This window comes from Botryllus schlosseri, chromosome 1 (genome assembly GCF_051294905.1).
Source record: "Botryllus schlosseri isolate E-star chromosome 1, Bs_hap1, whole genome shotgun sequence".
NCBI classification, from domain to species: Eukaryota; Metazoa; Chordata; class Ascidiacea; order Stolidobranchia; family Styelidae; genus Botryllus; species Botryllus schlosseri.
Genome location: NC_137236.1, coordinates 4,728,613 through 4,751,782, shown reverse-complemented (window position 1 = coordinate 4,751,782; position 23,170 = coordinate 4,728,613). Strand labels below are relative to the sequence as shown.

The 23,170-nt window shown below is 39.9% G+C and overlaps 2 protein-coding genes across 4 annotated transcripts in view; both read left to right on the top strand.

Moving 5' to 3' along the window:
• LOC145436146 (serine/threonine-protein kinase PLK1-like) overlaps nucleotides 1-23,170 on the top strand; it is a 992,061-nt gene that overhangs the window by 584,930 nt on the left and 383,961 nt on the right. The gene's annotated exons all lie outside the window — the stretch shown is intronic.
• Nucleotides 146-2,403, top strand: LOC145443388 (uncharacterized). 2 transcript variants are annotated; one of them, XR_013916442.1, is made up of 3 exons: nucleotides 146-286; nucleotides 1,383-1,472; nucleotides 1,529-2,403. XR_013916442.1 is itself a non-coding variant. In XM_080321392.1 (3 exons), exons 1-3 carry the CDS (start codon nucleotides 1,370-1,372, stop codon nucleotides 2,107-2,109), a joined length of 360 nt encoding a protein of 119 aa, XP_080177518.1. In that variant the 5' UTR covers nucleotides 1,343-1,369; the 3' UTR covers nucleotides 2,110-2,403. The 2 variants fall into 2 exon arrangements, 1 of the variants encoding a protein (XP_080177518.1); XM_080321392.1 differs by lacking the exon at nucleotides 146-286 and having other exon boundaries at nucleotides 1,343-1,472; nucleotides 1,529-1,604; nucleotides 1,929-2,403.

The following is a 23,170-nucleotide window of genomic DNA, read 5'->3' as shown; positions in this document are numbered from 1 at the left end:
TTCGAAGAATGGGACGGGATAGAGACTATCCAACAATCCCCTTCACTCAACAAATCTCCATCTCCACATCACCATCTATGCCCTCAACGGTCGAGGTGATCATGGAAGAAGTTGATCGAATCCGAGCATCATAACAATGTGTCATCGCATGGGTATTACAGAAGCAGGATTTTGAACAGCTTAAATACCTCACCTCTTCATGGACTCCTAAATGCTCTGATACTAGTCGTGTCTAAATTTCAATGAGGATACCAACACCATAATATCATTGAAAATTTTATACAGGGTATGGATATTTCATTTACTATAACACTTAAAAACTGCATAAACAACTTTTGTTATCATGTCAGACTTGTTGTCATCTAAATTCAGAATAACAAGAACCAAAATCCTAGTCAACGGAAAGCATTTAAGTCAAGTCAATATGTAGCAAAAAGGGATTTTCTTGTTTATGCAAATTACAATATCAGATATACCTATGTTTAAGCCAGGGCCGGCCAACCCGTGGCCCGCGAGAAGGTTTTGAGTGGCCCGCGAGGTAATTTCCGAAATTTCTAATATAATGGATTGCACAGATTTTAAGCTTGCAAGGCCAACCAAAATTTGATTAGTCTGGCCGCAATACTTGAGATGTGATGACTAGAATATCAGTTCCGACGCATTGACAGATCCATCAGTCATTCACATATTGGTATATCTTCGTACACTACAATAAAGCAGAATAATTTGCGATAGATTTATCAAAGGTAAAAATTTCTACAAGCTTAGCGCAATATGTTGCCACTCGATTTCTTGTTTTTAATATTGTTGCCCTTTTGTGAAAATGGAAGAACACCTAATGTATCAGCTTGAGTCTAACTATATTCGCGATTACGAGACAAAGTGTCGTTCAACATATGCGACCTTGCGTTTGCGCTCGCAGTAAGACCGTCGACCATGTAACCTAGGCAGGACATGATTGGCGCATGTTGGTCACAGCTTTCGATATCGATATGTCCATGCGCCGAATAGCCCAGTCCTTGCAAACTTAGCCCAGCGATATACAGCAGGCCTGCAATACAGTCAAGTGACAATATTATTGATCTACGAACTTCAAAAAATTTTCGCGCTTAGCGCGGTTAGTGGCCTGCACAAAAGTTCGTCAATCAAATGTGGCCCTTAGGCCAAAAAGGTTGGCCAGCCCTGGTTTAAGCCATTCGATAAATGTACTGTCTGCATCTATTTTTGTTGTAATTTGTGAAACTGTGCTGTGCTATTATGAACAATCGAATAACTGTGCCTAGTAGTTGATAACGTCAATGTTTCTTGTCACGTAACAAAAATATATATTCTCAAATGTTATTTTTTCGAGCTTTCTTATCCTCTCTTAATGACAATAACAGGACAGCAGTTGGATGGTAGAGCAGCGATCTCACATGACGTTGAACATCGGAGGGCATTCAAGCATCAAGTACCATGGCATTTGAACACTAGTATGTTTCAAGCCTCTTTAGAAATCAATTATTCTTTGAAAATTACCATATCGCAGGTGCGGCCAGATTTCCTGATCAGGATAAAAATGATTCCAATAACGGATCAAGACTCAATCTCTTGGTGATAATGAGGTAGTCTGCTCGATGGTTGGCAAAAATGTCCGTATCAAATTTATCATTGTTGTTGTTTTCTTGTCTCTTTGATAAGCTTCCCTGCTCACGAATTTCGTTGCTGTTTCTGCGGCATAAGAATATCTTCAGTTTTGCAGTAGCGGCATATCTTTTTCCAGCTAGTACAAGTGAAGCAATATTATCTGGAATGCAATATGGCTTTAAATGGCAGTTGTAGCTGAACTTGGTTGTCATATTCACAAGGCACACGAAATTATCCACAGGTTGCATTGTAGTGTCCATCTCTTCACCTCTCGTACTCGAATAATATGTATTTTCTTTCAGCAAGACTATTTTTCTCTGCATCAATCGATCCAATGAGTATCAATCCAATCCGGCACCATTCGTCAAAGTATTATTCATTTTGACTACAATCTTTGGAAATATCTCAATGTCTGAAGCAAAGTGGAACATGACATGGTTGCTTCTCATGGACGACCTGGCGTGCCGAAATCCCACAAGATAATGATTTGCACTTTTATTAGGATCCCTGAATCCTTTTCAATTTCCTCGCGGCTTTGGGTTGCTTTGCGGCTGTTTCAATACACGAACAATCTTTTCTTGAAAGTTAGAATGGACTATAATTTATAAAAAAATGTTAACGATCCTGTAAAAAATTTATGCATTAGACATTTACAGAATGGGAATTTGTTATGTCACAGTTTTGCCAGTCAACTACAATTGAAATCAAGTTATTTATTCAATCCGTCAAGTATTTTCCGTACTGCCGCATATGCAATATATATGAGCAATGTGCATATTCAAGAGAGATTTTGCATTGGATGATTGTGCAGTTACATTGCTGGAAAAATAACCTGGGTAGCAGCACATACAATGCAAGTTGATGCTCATGCTCAGGTCATAAAGCGTGATGCAAATGGCGAAAAGTTATGAAGGTTATACATAAAAAACCATAGACGTACACACTATACAATGACGAAGGTTACAAAATCATTTCCTAACCTTTCAATGAATAAGACACCATAGAATGTTGCTCGCAAATGCATAAATCATCTATTTTGTACAATCCTTCCAGCTATCAATCTTAACGAGTACTCCATGTTAAATTTCAAGGTTTACAGGCAATTCATGGGGAACACCTCACAACAGGTAGTTCATATCAAAGAAGTGCCAAAACGTTTACCAGGTATATTTTGAATAAATGGGCATTGGTAGATGTTTTCGGACACCCCGGTGTGAAAGATTCAACTATTGAGAGAAGTACGACATATCACGCCAGGTCGATGTGAACAATACTAACTATGGAGTGATTATCCTAAATGTCATTCTAGTGCAGTGGTTCCCAACCTTTTTCGACTCATCGCCCACTTTTCAAGCTCAACGCCGATCATCGCCCCCCAAATTTTGTGAACCGAAAAACCGGTATACAAACAGTAATCACCGGCGGGTTGACTAAAAAAAAAAAGGTCAACTTTTCCGTTCCATGTCGAATTTTCCACTTTTGCAACTGAATTTTCGTGGGATGACTAAAAATTAAAAAAAAGGTTATTTCTCTGACTTGACTCCAACATAGCCGTTTTAACTCGTCATTGCCCCCCTATCGCCCCCTTCGCTATTTTCGCCCCCCCCCCATCGCCTCCTTTGTCCATTTCCCCCCCCTTCGCCATTTTCGCCCCCCCTAGACCGCCAAATCGCCCACGTTGGGAACCACTGTTCTAGTGCATTGTTTTGCCGATGGTATATTCTTTGGAACAATGCCGATTCTCATCATTGATGTGGATTCAACGGCCTGATCAAGTAAAAAGTTATATATGTTAGCATTTTAGCAATCAGTACAATGATAGTTTTCGGTTAGTTCCGATTTTATATTATGAAGGTACAATCGCTATATTGGTACAATAGTTGCCAGTTAACTCGGCCCTTGGTGAATTCGGCCTCACAATATTACAATATATACTATCTAAAACAACTTAGTTGCTCACACAATTATCGTAATCAAGCCTTCTCTTTTAAAAAATCAGGTGACGTAAATGCTGCCAGAAAAATTTCAAATCCTCTTTCAACAATCCTTCCAGGTTCTGCACATCTATATTGACGCTCACCCACAGTATCTATAAATTCTTTAGGCTGTGTCGTACATGCATGGTTGCAACTGATGCTAAAATGCTTCGCAGCTAGTCTGTACTTTGATAAATGTGCATTGTTAAAAGTTGTATTACATCCTATTATGCAGCACTGCCTCACTATGCTCAAGAAACCAACAAAAACTAAACCGATTGGGGAAAATCAGTGAATTAGTATGCCAGCAACGCCGATCGCAGCACCCCACCACAGTCGACATACGCAATCCCGTTTCTGTACTCAAGCATATCCCGCGACGGACTGATTTCGCCGGGAAACTATCTTATAGCGTTAAGGGGCGTGGCAGTTTCCAATCATTGTATATATATCATTGATCTATCCGTAGGTTAGTTATCTATAGTTGAATCGGACAACTTTAGCTTCGAAATTTGTCAGGTAATGTTGTCCTTGCTGCTAAGCAGTGTTCCCTCTAATTTTGACGAGTCTGCGCACACTCACCAACTTACTGCGCAGACCATTGGACAACCGTGCGTAAAGACTATAAAAAAGGTCATCATTTCGGATTTTTGTGCGCAACTTAGATTTTCTGTGCGCACAGATCGTGTCAGCACTGCGCATTTGTGCACGTGCCCAGCTCGGAGGAAACATTGCTGCTAAGTCCCGGAAACAGCGAATATTCGCACAGTATGTTAAAGTATTAGTGAAATCACACCTTCTCTAGAATATTTCTTGGGTTTAGCGATATTCCAAAGCGTCTGTAACGTCGTTGGCAATTTTAATAATTCCTCGAACTACGGATTACTGGGCTTGATGCCTAGGTAGTAACGTTTTTTTCTAAGATCAGGTGATATGTAACCTGCTAGAATAAACTTTAATGGCATCGTTTTAAGCTTCTATGCTTCGTTACGACAACTGTTCTGCGACAAATATGACGAATATAGGTTTTCCTTTTTTATATGAGAAAGCAAATTCATCAAATTCAAGCTGCGCGCGTGCGCGGCCGCACACTGCTGACAAAGTCGCCACGCATAGAAAATCTGTGCCGCGCACAAAAAAAAGCCGAAGTTATTGGGCTCGAAAGTCACGTGACTTTTCAGCATAGCAACCACCGTCTGGGGCCAAGCGCGTTTCTGGTATCATCTTCTCTGCGACAGTAATGCATTTGTATGTCGCAATTTCTGCTGTTGCACTGGTCTTTGCTGTCACATTATGTGTTTGTGTTACGAAAGTGGCTAAAACAGGATTGATTTTATTTTCGTGCAGATAGATGACAATGTATAGTATTCCATTAACATGATGGAGTAGAGCAGTTTAAGATAGCCTATGTCAAACAAGTAATTCCAAGGTTTAGTACCTTCATCTGGACCTACTAAGTATTCATCGTATGGCTGCAGCATTATTATGCTTCAAGTGTATACTTATCGACAAGGAGTCCGTGATCAGTCAACATCGGAGATTAGTAATATTGTAACATTACCGTACCGTGTTAAATTTGATTTCAGATGGATTTGGTTAAGCTACTTTTACGATTTGCGAGTTCTTCAAAATTAATCCGAATCTGGTCAGAAGAAGTCAAAATGATTTAGACAACGACCATCCAACATCAGCAATGTATGGTGGTGATGGCAGAGAATTGGGAAATATTCAGTTCAGCCATGAGTAGAAAGAAAGTTTATGACGTAGAGGTTGGTAACTGCAAAATTACCTGAAAGATTGGGGAAGCGTTGGAATTGAGTTCGAATGCCACTTGACGCAAGTGGGTCGGAGGCTTATCTGGACTCCCCAATGCTTACCTAACTACATCTAAAATCGGCACCACTGACGAGGACGTATGGAAGCAAGCAAGAGAAGAAAGATGGTGAACGAATGGGTGACAGGAACTCAGAAAAAGCTTATCAAAAAGCAAAGAGACCTTTGCACCACAACATAAATGCTTCAAAGTTCAAACAGACGATCATCATCATTGCTTTATTAGCAATTTTATCAGTTTAATACACCGCAAAATGCGATACAATGAAAAGACAGGAAGATGTCGAAGCGACTTGGAGTAGTCTATGGAATCAGACACCCATCTTGGCCTAGGCCAGAGGTCTCAAACTCAAATGTGCTCGCGGGCCAGTTTTCCCGTTTTGACGACGCCGCGGGCCGCAGCACTTATAGGGGTGATCTATGTTTTTCCAAGTAGGTGAGCCGATCCAGCAGACTGACAGTAAACACATATCGTCAAAATGTGATTTACTCTTGTATCAATTTAGGCCTGGCACGAAAAGAATCATCACATTTATAACTATTTGAATAGAATTGTTGTTGTACTTGATATATATTAATTATAAGATTTAGACATCATATGGGCGGACAAATGTATGATTCCATCATAAAAGCTATCGGGTTATAATTTTGCAGCTTCTATGAATATTTTGAATTTAACAGATTGATAATAGAGACTGATCTGATATCAAAACATTTTTAGGTTGAGCATTGTAATTCCAATCCAGGATTCAGGTGTACTTCCGATATGTAGGCTGTTAATCTCATGGCCAAATATCTTCAAATACAGGAGCAGAAAAAAATATAAATATAATATAAATATATTATTGAATGTGTCTTAGTGATTGAAATGTCGGAGCGCCAAACGACCCATTGTTGTTACATCGTTAGAGCGTACCACTCGGTACCTTGAAGTGGCCTTAATAACATGGTTTAGCGACCAAAGATGTAACTAACAGATTGCCCATGGTTGCCATAACTACTTGCTTAGTTAGCGAAATACCAAGCTGCGACCTTCTGATCTGTTACTATTCCCCTGATACGCGATTAGTTTGTTGCGTCCATGGTTCTAACAAATTCACGGCATTCCGAGTCACTCCGAGTCAACTGGAGTCATTTTCATTTTGCTATCGAGTTAGCCCGATTCTGAGTAATTATAAGAAAGGTCGCGTCCAATTCCAACTCATAAATTTCAGTCACGAATCGTCTAAGGGTCAGGTTTTGTCATCATGAATTGGAAATGTGGCGAAATAGTGAATCTTCCCCTGCATGGTAGCGTTTGCAATAGATGTGATAGTGAAGTTTGGTGAATAGTTTCAGGCTTGCGGAGCAATTTAAGAGGGAATTTTGACTTTATAACCTGAAAAGATATATGTGACACTTATATATTGTCAAATTATTAAAAATCTAAAATGCTCTGGCGGGCCGCGTGTTTGAGACCTCTGGCCTAGGCGATGTAAAGAGGAGGCATGCACACTGAATGAAAGTAAAGAAGATAGTATTTCCACCTTTTCAGAGTACTATGTAATATTGCATACTTGCTAGAGTGTTATATTTTTTAAAGTAATTTTAGGACATGTTTGCGGCACTTTTGTGATGTGTGTATTGATAGATATCAAGTGTCCCTATTCTACCAAATCAAGATCATTAATAGACTTGAGCGTTTAGAAGAAAGTCTTCATTTTGAAATGAGTCGGTGATACTATAGTACTTGCCCAGCATCACAAGTACTTTGACAAGTGTAGGGCAGCTTGTGCATTGTATACTCAAAACTTATGCCATTTATTCGTTTTGGAACCGATGATACCCTAAGATTCTGAATAGAAGAACTACCTAATTCTGATATAATAATATTTCCACAACAATACTTCCTTAATCTTGCATACTCTCGCTTGATTTTACAAAATTCTAAGAGTGCTGACGAAATCAATAACTGGCCAATAAATTCGACAAATTCACAACTTGAGAATGTATTTCCTTTGTACCGAGAATGAAACAAATAGAATGTTGGTCACAGATTAGGCATTCCTGATTAATGTTGCCAACGTGCCATAAAAGGATGCAGTTTTGACTAAAGCTATACACTGCTACTGTGGAGGTAGTCCTAAACTGACGACTCACTTAAACACACAGAGTTGGCTTGAAAATGGGCAGGCATAAGCAATACAATTGAGAGGACTGTGTTGGTATATCGAAATTGACGTAAACGAGAATCACAGCAAGCAGTGTAACTGTGAGTACTCCATGGCAATCTGTAGTTATTGCGTTGCTGCATCGCGTCGACGTCAGTATCTTCCATTGACAAGCCAAGATCCTGAACGGCGTCTCTGTAAATTTAGGGTGCTCTGGCCCTGGCACTGAGAACGACGGTAAGGGATACAAGTGTTGTTGGGTCCGTATGGTTACGAGGCTGGTCTCACACAAATGACCTACTGGTGGCGTTGATTGTACCGTATGTCGACAACAATGTCAGTTCCTTCCCAGCGTTTTGGGTGGTTTCTACCAAGTTCAGGAAGTATATGTGGTCCCGACTTTTAAGGCCGGTAGCGTCTTGAAGTGTTCGCTCCACCTCCCCACGGTGACGTCATTCCATAGACAGTTGAGCTGCATTTTCTCACGGTTCAAGGGGTAAATAGCGTGCGTGTGCTTCTCGTTCTTGCGATGAAGGAGATGGTGTCTTCTGGAGAGCAGTTGGTGGCAGAGATATCAATTGCATCATACAAGATGCCGGGATCAGAGATGCCCCGGATATGGTTTACGTATAGCGCACAGTGCAACTTCACTAACACAGCAATCAGGTACAGATGAGTGAGGCTAGCATCAATGTTTGCATTGATTTGTTAAACATCTAAAAAGTATCTGTAAAGAGAATAAAATGGTTATGAATTAGCCAACCCTCTGATTTTTGTTCAAGAAATTTGTGTAAATTTTGTATAGGGCAATGCAAAAGCTACTGAAGGTAGAAAATTTTAAATTTGGTTCAACTAGCCAAATTTGCTATACATTTCTTTGAAAACTCAACCATTTCATGGCATAGCCAGTATAATTTTATAAAATATGTTATTTTTTCAATAAATTAAATTTTTTTTGTAAAATCTGATAGCTTCACTTCTGCATGTTGGAATTGAGCCAAATCTAGCGTGCAACCTTTTTTCAAGCCAACCTAATAATTTTGTTCACTAGACAGTGAAATTTGGAAAAAAAGTTGTTTTTGAACAACACTGATGTATAGAAACTTGACCAAAATTTAGAAAAAACATTGGCAACAGTGCCAGTACTAAATTATACGAAGTAGTGTCATGAGTAACAGCAAGACCTGGTCTTCCATTGAAAGAAGATTTACATTCCAGTTAGAATGATACGAAATTGTAAATCGCTGCATCATCACAAAAACCAAGTCGAAAGTACGGTACTCTTGTCCTTGTCCGGCAATAGCAGTCTTCTCAGCACTATCCTTGAAACAATCAATAACTTCCTTCTGATTGGCATGGTTAAACTTAAATTTGGCTGACCGAAATTCTTGATTATCTTTTTCGATAAATGGCACAGATATCTTAATACCTAACCGATGCCTGCAGTTTGATGCATCTATTCTTAGGCCAATTTCACTATATAAACACTTTATTAAAAATCTAATAATTGTGGGTTATCTTAAATCATTTGCTATTGAAGCTGTCTTTGGGGCACACAAAATACCGGTATGACATTTGATACCACCAAACAAACAAGTCAACATAGATCAAATGTTAATTATATTTATCATTCCCACTAGATTTATTAATTTCAGTCACTTTCCTGTCGTTTTCTGGCAATTCAGAAGTCGATGGAAAGACTACTCCGAATTGTTTTCTCATCCATTATAACAAATTGGCACGTCCTACCCTGGCATTTTGCGCGGCTGCAAAACAACATAAACCTACCTAGTTAGTGTCTAAAAGTCCTGAAACTAGCTAATAAGTCATAGAAGATAACATAAAACCCAGAACTGTACTTCAAACAACCTCACTGAGACAGAAAATACGGTTTGAAAACATACCAATATCGCAAATTAACACAGGGAGCGGCTATCTAAGAAGTTGTTTGGCCCCAGCGAACCACAAGTCACGTGACTTTCGAGCCCAATGACCTTTCTTTCAATCATCACGCACTGTTGTACGAGGGAGCGCGCGGTGAGTTGGTGATTGCACGCAACTAGCGAAAAACTAAAGGCCCATACCAATACTGATTCAGAACAATAACAATCTAAACTCGAGAACATATCAAGAGACCAGAACACGTCAAAGAATGGGTATTCAAACGAAACACCGACTGTGCGATACGAGAGCTAAGTAGCTAAATCAATATGCAACAATGCTGGGCCAGTAGTAATTGCGTTCGTAACGAAAGAGGCCACGGGCCGCAAAATAGACCTCTGCGGGCCGCGGGTTGAGAACCCCTGGTCTACGACAACGTAAGCTATAAGCTTCGATCATGTCGTTTGCGGTCAATTTATTTGTGAGAGAACAATGGAGGATCACTAAAACGCACGATCATTAAATGATTGGTCGCTCTCACGGTTACACAAACGTTTGCAAGATTCAGTGATTTTTATCGACACCGATTAATTGATGACTTGAAATTGACTCGTGAATTTTTCTCCGAGTCACGAGTCAATCCATATTTCTGATACGTCGAGTCAAGTCAAGTCAAGTCATTTTAGCAAAGTGACTCGAGTTAAGTCAAGTCATTCGAAAAAGGTGACTCGAGTCAAGTCATGACTCGAGTTATCCCAACACTGGCATTTTCGCCGGAGCTGGAGCCAGTTATTTGAGGAGGAGCTCCGGCTCCGACGTATTTCATAAGATGCTATTATATATGCAACATTGCAATAACGATATCTACTGTGTTCAATGTTAATTGTTCATATATTCAACAGTAGGCCTTCACGAAATTAGGGATCTGTTCCTATTTGGCGCTACCTTTTCCGACTAACCATGTTCCTGGGGATTTAACTATATACAACTATAATTTAACAGCAGAGTAGAGTATTGCTACTCATACTTAGCCACATTGCCTTTATTTTGAATCTGGATTATGCATGTAAGGTACGTAGGCCGCGTAATCTTGGCATATTAATGAACACTGGACAGGCTTCAAAGTCAACGAATTGTCTGTTTACTTACAGCATATGGTTTTGGTCCACGAGTCAACATTTAAAAAGCAAGTTTTATATTACGAATTCCGAGCAACCTTTCACGGGCCGCACAGAATGGCTTCGCGGGCCGCACTTTGCCCAGGTCTGCTGTAGAGTGTTACAAAGCATTATGGCATGGAGCAACGTGCGTTCAAGTGCACAAGCCGGCACGGTAGCATCTATATGTTTTCGTTGCTGCATCCGATGTTACTGACGGCTGACAGACAGACTCTAGATTACTATAGATAACTATAATTTATATAGACCAGCCAACCTATTCGGCTCCCAGGTAGCACGGCTACTTGGGTACCACAAGGTAACAAAGCTGGGATGAAATGTGGTAATCAAGTTGGGAAACCAAACGGGTCCCGTAACTTTTTGGCCCCATATTACAGAGGTATTTAATGGGGTAGCATGTGGGTAACCCACTAAGCTGACAGGGAAGCTAATGAAGTGGAAATACCCCATTTTAGTTCGACATACCTGCTCTACACTGTCAGGCGGTAAAAAATGTAAGTTTAAAAAGGAAAATAAAAAAGTAAACGATGGTAGCAAATGGACCCGGACCTATAGTGTGGAACAGCATCTCGCCGTCAGCCGGTTATCCGACAGTCGTCAAGTCAGTCCACATTCCAATTAATCAATCGACAGATTATATTTTGATCTGCTCAAGACACACACAATGTAGAACGCGATATACAAGACACACAATGCGATGTAATGAACAGATGCCGAACGACCAATCAGTCGATTACTCTTGAACTGGTATCCACCTCGACCTAGTGCCAGATGTCACATCATAGTCTTCTTCGATGTTATTCTGTCTTCGTCGGTCATTTTTCCGAAGCTATTGCTTGCTCATTTTCTTTCTTCATCGGCACTGGCGGGGACGAGGAGCCTAGGTTAACCTCCGACGGCGGGAATCAATCCGGGTTGCCTGCCTGGATGGTGCCGACGCTCACCATCACTACCCTAGCAAGTTGAAACGCAATCATTTTTTGCCGATTAAATACTTGTGAGCCATAAAGTTTAACCGTAGTTGCTCTGACACATCAACCTCGCTTATCGACATTACGGTCACTCATTTTCTTTACTTATCGTTTTTGTTATTTCTTATTTTTCATCCAGTGTCCAGTTCATACGCATACCACTTATTTATATCGCCAAGGCAGGCGCAGCTGGGATCTGATTTCAAAGACTAATCCACGTCGTTTCGACATCTTCTCATCTCTTCATTATATCGCAGCCTTGCTGTGTTTTGAAATGATGAAAATTCTTCCTAAACTGATACTGATTTGCAACAATGAAGGTAATAATAAGACGTCGTGTGCATCAAATCAGTCGGCGTGCCATGACAAATCATGTCGCCGACCCCTGCGCTTACCGTGTTCAATCTCGGTGATGTTTTGCCAGTAAATGGGTGTGATGGAGGTGTGTCTGTAATTTGTAGGGTGTGCCGGATTGTAAAATCGATATGCGGCACTTCCGAAAGCGATACAAAAGCGCGCGTGTAGTAATAACAGTAGCACAGATATTGTTACGTGAGTATTTTGGAAAATTGCCGGCCAGTACAAGTGAGGCTCATCCTGATAGCTTGCTATGTGTTATGTTTTGTATTGGTATAATAATGCCTTGCATGACTCAGGCTGCCAGGTTTCTAGAATCTCGTCCATGACATCTTCATGTTGCAGCAACTTGCCTAACACTGATTGCTAATTTGCTGATTTCGCCACTACCTCACATTGTGTTCCAGGCATGCCTAGAGAGAGAGATAAAGAGAGAGAGAGCGCAGACTTGTTCCAAATACCAATCTAGTTAGTTGACGATCAACTAGATACTGTTTTTCCAAGCAGTTCTAGTTGATGATTTTGAGTATGGAGCAGTTCTAGTTTTGGTTGTGCATTTAAAAAAACGAAGCCAGAACTAGAAATATGTGTTGTCATTTTTGAACGGAAAATTGTGATACCAGTGTTCTATTGTGTCATGTTGTTGCAGCTAATGTCACCAGTGCGGTTGGTCACTATTATTCGGGTACTGGAATCTGAATCGAGCATCAATCGCAATCATTTTAGTATAGAGTAGAGAGAGATGTTTTTTTCAAATACTGTAATCATACACCCTCTGATACCAAGAGTTATATCATTACTGCCATACGCCAGTGATTGAACTTGTTGCAAGTAACACAATCAGCTATTATTGCAAGCAGAATTTCTCTTGAAATACAAATAACTCCTTATTGTGAATCTGTATAATTATGCGAGCCATTACCATTTGATGATACTATTTTTAATGCGACAATACCATTCTTGTAGGAATGATGAATTAGAATGCAACTGAGTTCACAGCGAGTCTTAACATCGGCTCGTGAGGTTGGCTTACTTGGGTGACTGCGTGTTTAATAGAGGCTTTGGTGCTACAACAGACTTGGACAACTAGATCATTCTAGTTGTCTGACTAGACTAATGAGACGGTAATGTCGTTAATCTAATTCTAATCTAATTTGTGTAATGTTTCCATGCTCTCATTTTAATTCTAATGCAATTCATGGTTTCCTGAAAATGCTTCAGGAAAACCGTATAGTGAGGAACGAACCGAGTTCGGTGTAGAGACATATGCCATTACCATGCTTATGAGAATGAACGCTGATTTGATATATTAACTGAACTTGATTCTATATTCAGGTTTTCGAAAATTTAGTAGCCTAATTCTTTGAACATAATTTTGAAAAACCTGATTAGCTATCATTCCAATGATAATCTAATTCGATAAAGCTAAAAAATCTAATAATAGGTCAATTCAGAAAAAAGCTGCCTGCTACAGTTCTATTACTAGTCATATTTGAAAAACATGGTAAAGCTATAATTGTATTTCTAGTCGATTTTGGAAAAGCTAATATTTTGCTAGTTGTCCAAGTCTGGCTTTTAATTTTTTCTCGGAGATATTTTCGAAAGAGCGGAGAGCTTGGTAGATATTTTGGTTTGAAGCCAAGCTATATGCACTGCAAAATATGCATTTTTTTAAATCTGAGAACTAAAGATTTGTATGCAAGTTAGTTGCTCCATTACGACACATTTTGTAGGATGTTACCGTTAATCAGAATGAACAACATTTGAAAGTAAATTTCTGTGTTTGCTAATAAATGTTCCAATCTATGAGGAGTTTTACGATAAAGACTTGCAGATTATTGTATTGATTCGTCAAGTTAGTAAAGATTACGAAACTCTGCTTTCCAAATAATTTGGTCGACATAAAATTCTATCAGAATTAGAACTGGCTTGAGCAGGTTCCTAAGCCTGTATCATCCCACAGTTGCATAGTTAACTATGTCTTATGAAACTAGAAATAATATTTGGGTCTCACGGTGTGAAATTGTTGTTAAGCTCCAAAGATTATCTGAAAAGCACTACAGTACTGAGGCGAACCAGTACCATTGCACAGTATACGATAATTTATTCTGAATCGGTATTAGTTCTTGTGATTTGAGTCGAATAGTAAGGATGGTTATTTCGAGTACCGATGTTATATGATCCTTGCCACTTGAATATGATTTCTCAATGAGAATTATAGTTATAAATAATACTATTTTCCACTTCGAAAGGATTGAAAACTCCAATAGTCGTATCGTAGCATCAGGGCTTTGGAGCCGGAGCCCCGGAGCCATGCATTTTTACCGGAGCTGGAGCCGGAGCTCTACATAAAATTCAGCCGGAGCCGGAACTCGAGCCAGTTATATGAGGGGTAGCTCCGGCTCCGACGTGTTTCATAAGATGCTAATATATATGCAACAACCATATCTGTTGAGTTCACATAATTGAACAGCAGGCCTTCGCGAGATTAAGAATATGTTCCTCTTTGGCGCTTCTTTATCCAACTTATCATCTTTTTCCAACTAATCATGTTCCTGGGAATTTAACAGCAGACCAGTGGTATGTTCAATGTTCAATTTTCGTACATGAATGTCGAACATCATTATGCGAAATATGCCTGTGAATTGTGGGTATTCGGCAGACCCGTAATTTCATCATCAGCACAACCTTGTTGGCCAATTGTATACGACTCGAAAATAATGATGACTATCGGGGCCTACGATAACTTAAGTTATCGTAGGCCCCGTGACTATGTATTTCCGTTGCACATGTCGATATGACGGGCACGAGCCGAGAAATTCCATCTCATCGTTGCTATGAATCGGATGAGCAAATACCGTAATATTCCATGTATAATGCGCAAAATTTTCACGATTTTTGCCCTAAAATATGGGGGTGCGTATTATACTTGGGTACAACAAGCCTTGAAAAGAATCTCCCTCGATGAAAAACTTGAAATCCCTCCTTTCTTCATGTTTGTTTCCAATCGCGCATCACTTTCAGCCATCGCGTACAGTAATTCGTATTATAGTGTAACGCGCTGCCAATTAGCGGGGAGCGTGTGGCCAATAGAGTCTTGTACACAAGCACGCGATCTCCTGCAGAGTTGGTTTGCCGTTTGTACGCGAGCAAAATTAGATCGCTCATAGGGTTGCCCGACATATGAGCATGCGACACAATGAAAAACGACAGTTTAGCATGCGACGCTATAGCATGAGGACACATTAGCATGGTAACACATGAGCATAGGGACACATGAGCATGGGGACACATGCACATGGGGACATATCAGCATGGTGAAACATGAGCAAGGGGACACATGGGCATGGATACATATTAGCATGCGACACTTGAGCATGGTTACACATTAGCATGGGGACTAATCAACATGGTTACACATGGGCATGGTGCCAAGTGAGCATGGGGGCACATAACCATTGGGACACTTCAGCATGTTGACACTTGTGCATGGTGATATATGAGCATGGTGACATGTTAGCATGGTGACAAATGAGCATGCGGACACTTGCGCATGCGACACTTGAGCATGCGACACTTGAGCATGCGACATTTGAGCATGCGACACTTGAGCATTTGTCATTTCTTAGTGTGTAGTTAACTAGCGTCAAAATCATGGATTTATACCAGTCCGAAAATGATATATCTCCCCTCCTCCAACCTTAATATCCCCGTTCCCAACTTTGATACCCATCACCCCAACCCTAATCTTGGGATACCGCAACCCTAACGCGAAGCCTAATCCTAACCATAACCCTAACTCTTAACCCTAATCTTAGTATACCTTAACCTTAACCCTAACCCTAACCAACCCTAATATACCCCCTCCCAACCCTAATACTCATAACCCCCAACCCTAATCTTGGGATACCTTAACCCTAACCCTAACCAACCCTAATATCCCCCCTCCCAACCCTAATGCTCGTAACCCCCAACCCTAATCTTGGGATACCTTAACCCTAACCCTAACCAACCCTAATACTCATCACCCCAACCCTAATCTTGGGATACCTTGACTCTAATCCTAACCCTAACCAACCCTAATATCCATCCCCCATCCCTATTCTTGGGAAACCTTAACCCCAACATGGACCCTAATCATAACCCTAACCTAAACTAACCCTAATCCTAACCCTAAGCTAACGCTAATCCTAACCCTAACCCACCTCCGACCCTAATGTTCCCCCTACCCACCCACGACACGTAAAACTAAAATAATATAATAAGTCCCGTGTCGAAATGCGAATTTAATTTGCAATCGCTTTCGTCTCACAAAAGGATATATTCTTTCAGTTCGTCTGATACGTGTAAACGATTCCAATATATGTGGAGCAATGACAACCTTTATCGCTTTACCGTGATATTTGGAGCTTTTCGGACAAATCTATACGGTCACATGCTCAAGTGTCGCATGCTCAAAAGTCGCTTAAGACACGCAAGTGTCGCATGCTCAAGTGTCGCATGCTCAAGTGTCGCATGCTCAAGTGCCGCATGCCCAAGTGTCGCATGCTCAAGTGTCTGCATATCTACGTGTCCCATGTCCAAATGTCGCATGCCCAAGTGTCGCATGCTCAAGTGTCTGCATATCCACGTGTCGCATGCTCAAGTGTCTGCATGTAGACGTGTCGCATGCTCATGTGTCGCATGCGTACGTGACCCATGCCCATATGCACCTTTGATCTTATGTCCCCATGCCCATGTGTCCATATGCGCATGTGTGCCCATGCTCTTGTGTACCCATGCTCATGTGTCGTAAAGGCTCATGTATCGCATGCTCATGTGTCACCATGCTCAAGTGGCACTTATTAAATTGTCACCATGTTGATGTGTCCCTATGCTCACGTTTATCCATGCTCGTGTGTCCCTATACTTATGTGTCCCCATGCTAATATGTCCTCATGTTAATATGTCCCTGTGCTGATATGTCTACATGCCCACGAGTCGCCATGACCAAAAGTCGCTATGCTCAAGTGTCGCATGCTCAAATGTCGCTTGCTATTGTGTCGCATGCTGATATGTCCATGTACCCGCTCATAGGCAATCGCGCGCGGTAATTCTCGCTAGTTAATCGCGCCAACAACAGCCCTGAACAGTCACATATCCATATACAAGAGGCCATGTGCGCAAGATATAATCGCTTGAGTAATCAGTCGCATCTCCAACAGACCTGGCGCGCACGATAAAACCGTTAGTCTGAGCAATCGCAATCTGTAATAGGCGTCGTGTGCCTAAAACTATATCGCCGCCGGTCTCGCATGCTTAGGCTGTTATCTACTATCATTTAGAGACAATACCGTTAATTGTATAATGATTAGCAATCGCATCTGTAATAGGTCTTGTGCTCAATATGCCGTTTCGCTAGCCTTAACTATCGCTTGAAGACAATTCCGTTAATTATATAATGATTAGCGATGGTTATGCCATGATTGTTCAACAGTGACATCGTAAAACAGAAAAGAATCATATACTAAATCGGAACTAATCATGTACTGAAATGCAGGGTGCGTACTATACATGGGTACGTACAAGCTTTTCCCCAGAATTTGCACGCTATGTTAGGGGTTCGCACTGCGCATTATACATGGGGGCGTACTATACTTGGAAAATTACGGTTACTCGTTTTTTTGTGACAGTTCTTTAATCGGGCCGCGAAATTGGACAGTGTTATGGAGTATGCAATTATGCATGCTAATTGGAATTCATTACTGCGCATCATCGTCATTCACTCCAGTAAGGATTTTCGAGCGTTAATAGGGGATGCCAGAAGAGTAGCCCAAAATCCCGTAGTATTTTATGTTGGAGACAAATTACTGATTTGATACGTGATTTCCAATTTGTAGGCTAATCATCTGTTTCGTAAACTTGTAAATGTGCAATGTGCATACTGCATAAATGGTTCTGTAATTTTGACGTTGTTGTTTATGCACTGCTGATCTTTCGCACTAGTATTCTATAGTGATGCATCAGTTGTGTAATGTAATAGATTTTGGTCTTCGTGAAGAGGTAAATTTTGTGGTTTCCTGAAGGCTTGCAGATTATCTTATGGGCTCGCCAGGTTAGTTAGAAAAGGTCAGGAATCACTGCTATAAAGAGCTGTAGCTTTCAAAATACCCTGCCTTTTGATTTGATGTTTATTGGGTGGTGAAAATTTCAAATATTGACCGATGAGGTGTGTCTTGAGAAGTGGAAGAACTACTGTTCTAGAAGATATACCTACATTTAAGAGGCTGCCAACGTTCCTTCTCGTACTACAGTTTTATATTATTAGGTATGTGTGATTGTGTATAGTGGACTGACTGATGGGATTCTTCAAGAATCACTTTTGTTTTCAAATTTTACTGGCTAGTTGATGAAATTGCCAAGTTGTTAAAAAAGCTTATTAAGGTAGAAAATTATTGATTTTGACTACAATCAAAATTTTTATTGAAACTGTACTTGTTCCCACATGAAATTATTAGGTTGCCTACAAATAATAATGAATGATGCATGCATATGCCTCAATTCAACCCATAGGCCTAGAAGTAGTATGGTGGGAAATGTTGGATTATGAGGAATAATAATATTTTAGATAGGAAATTCCGTCTTTAAAACTGTATTGATTGGATTCATGAGCCTGTATTACTGCACAGTTGCAGAGTTAACTAGACCTTATGAAACGAAAAACAATATTTTGGTCCCGCGATGCTAAATCTTTGGTAAACGCTAAAGATGATAAGAAAAGCGCTACAGTAGTGATTGCTGCGGCTGGGTAGTGGGCACAGGGATTTTAATGATTTGATAAGGGCAATAGGGGATGGATTTTTGAGTTGCGAAATCATATGATCCTTGCCACTAAGAGGTAACTTACCAACGAGAATTATAGTTTCGATGCTATTTTATCCTGTGGAGAATTGTTGTCAAAAATTGAATGAAATTGTTATCTTTATTGTGATTTAAAACTGGCATAACACTTAATGCTCGCATAAACACTACATGTCTGAACTTGAGACCTCTTTCTTATTTTCATGTCGTATAGTATAGTCGTGTAGTTTTGTATGTTGTACTCTATCATTATAGTTATTGCTATGTCTACAATCTTATAATGCTCTTTGTTTAAAATAGTTCCACACTTCCCTGCATTGCAGATGTGGCGATAGTGTAGTTGAACTATGATGAAATGCTAAAAATCTGTGGGTCTTTTCTGTAGTGTCATGAAGAAAAGCATGCTGTGGATCAAGTTTCTACTATTGATCACGACTTTAAAGAATGTCGATTCGATATCTATAGGAAAGCATTTAACGGGAATAGTAACCGCAAACATCTTATGAATATGCGTGTTGGTATTAGAAATGTTGAATGTGATGTATGTGGTAAAGAATTTAGTCGGAAGGGTGCCCTCAAGTTTCATATGGATATGCATGCTGGCATAAAAAATCATGTATGTGAAATATGCGGGAAAGCATTCACTTCGAAGGGTACTCTCAAGTTGCACATGGATAGGCATGCTGGAATCAAAAATCATACATGTGCTGTATGTGGTAAAGCATTCACTCAGAAGGGTAACTTCAATCTTCATATGGATATGCATGCTGGCATCAAAAATCATGTATGTGATATATGCGGGAAAGCATTCACTGCGAAGGATACCCTCAAAGGGCACATGGTTAAGCATGCTGGAATCAAAAATCATACATGTGCTATATGTGGTAAAGCATTCACTGAGAAGGGTGCCCTCAAGTTGCACATGGTTAAGCATGCTGGAATCAAAAATCATACATGTGCTATATGTGGTAAAGCATTCACTCAGAAGGGTAACTTCAAGCTTCATATGGATATGCATGCTGGCATCAAAAATCATGTATGTGATATATGCGGGAAAGCATTCACTGCGAAGGATACCCTCAAAGGGCACATGGTTAAGCATGCTGGAATCAAAAATCATACATGTGCTATATGTGGTAAAGCATTCACTCTTAAATGTGCCCTCAAGGTGCATATGGATATGCATGCTGGCATCAAAAATCATACATGTGCTATATGTGGTAAAGCGTTCACTCTTAAAAGTACCCTCAATTTGCATATGGATAAGCATGCTGAAATCAAAAATCATACATGTGCTATATGTGGTAAAGCATTCACTCAGAAGGGTCACCTCAAGTTGCATATGGATAAGCATGCTGGAATCAAAAATCACACATGTGCTATATGTGGTAAAGCATTCACTAGGAAGTGTAACCTCAAGTTGCATATGGATAAGCATGCTGGAATCAAAAATCATACATGTGCTATATGTGGTAAAGCATTCACTCGGAAGTGTACCCTCAAGTTGCATATGGATAAGCATGCTGGAATCGAAAATCATACATGTGCTATATGTGGTAAAGCATTCACTCGGAAGTGTACCCTCAAGTTGCATATGGATAAGCATGCTGGAATCAAAAATCATACATGTGCTATATGTGATAAAGCATTCACTCAGAAGGGTCACCTCAAGGTGCATATGGATAAGCATGCTGGAATCAAAAATCATACATGTGCTATATGTGGTAAAGCATTCACTCAGAAGGGTCACCTCAAGTTGCATATGGATAAGCATGCTGGAATCAAAAATCATACATGTGCTATATGTGGTAAAGCATTCACTCAGAAGGGTCACCTCAAGTTGCATATGGATAAGCATGCTGGAATCAAAAATCATACATGTGCTATATGTGGTAAAGCATTCACTCAGAAGGGTACCCTCAAGTTGCATATGGATAAGCATGCTGGAATCAAAAATCATACATGTGCTATATGTGGTAAAGCATTCACTCAGAAGGGTCACCTCAAGTCGCATATGGATAAGCATGCTGGAATCAAAAATCGTACATGTGCTATATGTGGTAAAGCATTCACTCGGAAGTGTACCCTCAAGTTGCATATGGATAAGCATGCTGGAATCAAAAATCATACATGTGCTATATGTGGTAAAGCATTCACTCAGAAGTGTGCCCTCAAGTTGCATATGGATAGGCATGCTGGAATAAAAAATCATACATGTTCTATATGTGATAAAGCATTCACACAGAAGAGTAACTTCATGCTTCATATGGATATGCATGCTGCCATCAAAAAACATGAATGTGCTATATGTGATAAAGCATTTACTCAGAAGGGTAACTTCAATTGTCATATGGAAGTGCATGCTGGAATAAAGAGTCATACATGTGCTATATGTAGTAGGGCATTCGCAAAGAAGAGTAACTTCAAGCTTCATATGAATATGCATGCTGGCATCAAAAATCATGTTTGTGATATCTGTGGGAAAGCATTCGCTGAGAAGGCTACCCTCAAGTTTCATATAGATAAGCATGCTGGAATCAAAAATCATACATGTGCTATATGTGATAAAGCATTTACTCAGAAGGGTAACTTCAATTGTCATATGGAAGTGCATGCTGGAATAAAGAGTCATACATGTGCTATATGTGGCAAAGCATTTACTCGGGAGGGTCACCTCAAACGTCATATGGATGTGCATGCTGGAATAAATCATACATAATGTGCTATATGTAGTAAAGTGTTCACTGAGAAGGGTACCCTCAATTTGCATATGGATAACCATCATCATAAATCTGAAACTTTCTGAAACGGCCAAGATCAAGTATCATATGGATTAACATGTTGAGTTCGAAAGTCACGCAAGGTCAAGTGAAAAAAGGGTATGAAGATTTTGAAATGACCTCCAGTACCAGTATTCTTTCAATTAAAAACTCACTTTTACCTAGAATATGTAATTATGATAAATCACCAATGTGCGAATCTAGGATCACATAATTGGTGACTTATCGAATCTCAAAGAGTTGCAAATTCATAGCGATGCCGATTTACGTGTGTTTCACGCCTGGAGCTGGACATTATCGAGTACATGAGTGAATGTATTACTACATATCTCTGACTATCATACTGCATGAGCTTACGTATTTTCCATGTACATTTTACGATACTCATGCAACCTATTGCATTAACACTGGTCAACATGATAGTGAAAACTATTGTTCAACATTTTTGAGTATTGATTTACATTTTTTGACAAGCGTTCTACATTTTTTGAAAATCGTCGTGATAGGTTTTCGTTTGTGTGATGATCTTGCAGCCATTGCTATAGCTAGCAAATGCTTCGTTTATCCTGTATAGTGGTAGTTCTGTCTGTCTGATTCTGCAGTAATTTTGTACTGATGTTCATTTGGAAAGCCAATCTCATTCCGATAAAATATGGTGAATGAGTTACTTTGTAATCAAGTCCATTGAGTTGTGTTTTCGTTAATCACTAATTTTCAAACGTCGTTCAATCAGACTTACTTGTGCAGTAGGGCTGTTCAAAAATAACTTTTTTTTTCCCGGATTCCAGCCATTCACTGATTAAATTGTCAGGTTACCATTACAAAGCCTGCATACCAAATTTGGTTCAATTCTTACCAGTGTTGGGATCAAGTCACTACTTTCAAGTCACGAGTCATTTCGAGTCATTGCACATTTTGACTCGAGTCAAGTCAAGTCAATCGATTTTCGAAGGTGACTCGAGTCAAGTCGGGTCAAGTCGAGTCACGAGTCAAGTCATATTTCAAGTCAAGTTGTCTTTTGGAAGTATGAGGCATGCTTACACCATTGCATGTTGCTAGCTGTCTGAAATGCAGATTGAGTGGTCATTGATTCTGAACCGATGAACGAATATGAAGTTAAATATACGTACGCAAGAAATAGCTGTATCGCTCACATATACGTAGAAATGCAACTACGTAAGTAATTGCATAGCCTCAGTTTATAGCCCAAATAGAGAATAGAGAAACGAATTGATAAGATGCAATACATACCTACTTACAAATTGATATGATACAATTCGGCTCGATTCTATCCCGTAAAAGCTGAGGTATTTGAGTTTTTCGTTCATAATCCTCGGATTATCCTTGATCGGAGATAATCCGTTGATTGTCAACAAAAAACTCAAATAACTCTGCTTCTACTTGTTGGAATTGAGTCAAATTTGTTTTGCATCGTCTCTGAAGACAGCTCAATAATTTCATGAGGCTGACAGAAAAATTTGAATTTTTTTTTAAATTTTACTTTATAAATTAGAAATTTTAATTGGATCTGCGGAGCCTTATCCATGTTAGAATTGAACCAAATTTGGTGTGCGGCGT

Coding starts and splice junctions, on each gene's coding strand:
- LOC145443388 (XM_080321392.1), top strand. CDS start 1,370: ATGACAATAACAGGACAGCAGTTGGATGGTAGAGCAGCGATCTCACAT. Junction 1,473..1,528: donor ACCATGGCATTTGAACACTA/GTATGTTTCAAG, acceptor ACCATATCGCAG/GTGCGGCCAGATTTCCTGAT. Junction 1,605..1,928: donor AATCTCTTGGTGATAATGAG/GTAGTCTGCTCG, acceptor ATTTTCTTTCAG/CAAGACTATTTTTCTCTGCA.